The 1,176-nt window shown below is 37.8% G+C and overlaps 1 protein-coding gene across 1 annotated transcript; it reads left to right on the top strand.

Moving 5' to 3' along the window:
- LOC149784807 (uncharacterized) lies at positions 1–471 on the top strand. The gene has a single exon (XM_089933056.1). The coding sequence runs from the start codon at positions 1–3 to the stop codon at positions 469–471; it is 471 nt and encodes a 156-aa protein (XP_089789182.1).
- The last annotated feature ends 705 nt before the right edge of the window (positions 472–1,176 follow it).

The raw sequence follows: 1,176 nt of genomic DNA, 5'->3' as shown, positions 1-1,176 counted from the left end.
ATGGCTTATCGGAAAACAAAGTGTACAAACTCTACTGGATTTTCTCCATATGAACTTGTTTTTGGACATGAAATGCGTCTTCCTTTAGACGTTACACTGGATTCAATTGAAAATGGAAAATTATCAGAGTCAGCAGCTGAATATTTACAAAAGTTGAAAAACAAACTTCATGTTTTGGACAAAGCAGCACAAGATAACATTGGAAGAAAACAGAAACAACACAAAGAATATTTAGACCGTAAAGCATCCGAGCCAAACTTCTACTTGAGTCAACGTGTATGGTTACACAACCCAAAAGTACCTGTTGGGAAATCTTCAAAATTTCATAACAAATGGACTGGACCATACTATATTAGTGATATTGGTCCTAACCACACATATCTGTTACGTGACTGCAGTACTCATAAGCTGCAGAGAGCCCTGATTCATGCTAATCACTTGATCCAGCACTACGAGAGCAGCACTCTCTGACTGAACAGCCAGAAAGAGGTCATGGTGACCTACTGATTGCACCAGACGTGGAGAGAGAACCCTCCCAGGAAGAAGATTCAATGAGACCTACAAAGAGCCCATCACTTGGATCAGACCAGTTATAACTCTTGAGGGACCCATTTCGAGAGTCAACACAAAACTGGGGAATAGTTGAAACACTATTGGCATGTGCAAAACATCGAGGAAAAAAGGTCTACAAAGTCAAGTGACAGGACTAATTCAAAAGCAACATGGGAACAAGCAGAAAATTTACCAGACTTTTTGATTCGTGATTTTCATGTCAACAGAACTTTAAAAGGAAAAGTGCGAAAATCTAACAAACGGTCATAAAATGGCAAGATTCATATGGAAAATAAGGACGGGTTCAAGACTTCAAATAAACAGTGTAACTTTAACTGTTCCAATGTCATATAATGTTGGACTTTTTCTCTGCAGACCATCTTCTGACTTTCCTACAACCTTGCTTTTCTGAACACCCCATAATATGACACTGGAAGATTTGTATAACTGTGATTGAAGTCTTGACTATTTTAATTCAGTCTCTTCTAAAGACTGACTCTGTCTAAAGAATTTTTTTTTCTTTCTCGATGTTTGCCATATGAACTCTAGAAAGCACCTGAAACTCCGTTGCAAATGAAAATGCCATTTAAATGGAGCAACATTTATATTACTTGATTGAAAGCT

The sequence above is a fragment of the Sinohyriopsis cumingii genome, chromosome 14, assembly GCF_028554795.1.
Source record: "Sinohyriopsis cumingii isolate HCF-2022 chromosome 14, ASM2855479v2, whole genome shotgun sequence".
NCBI lineage: Eukaryota > Metazoa > Mollusca > Bivalvia > Unionida > Unionidae > Sinohyriopsis > Sinohyriopsis cumingii.
This window is presented reverse-complemented; position numbering and strand designations above follow the sequence as displayed.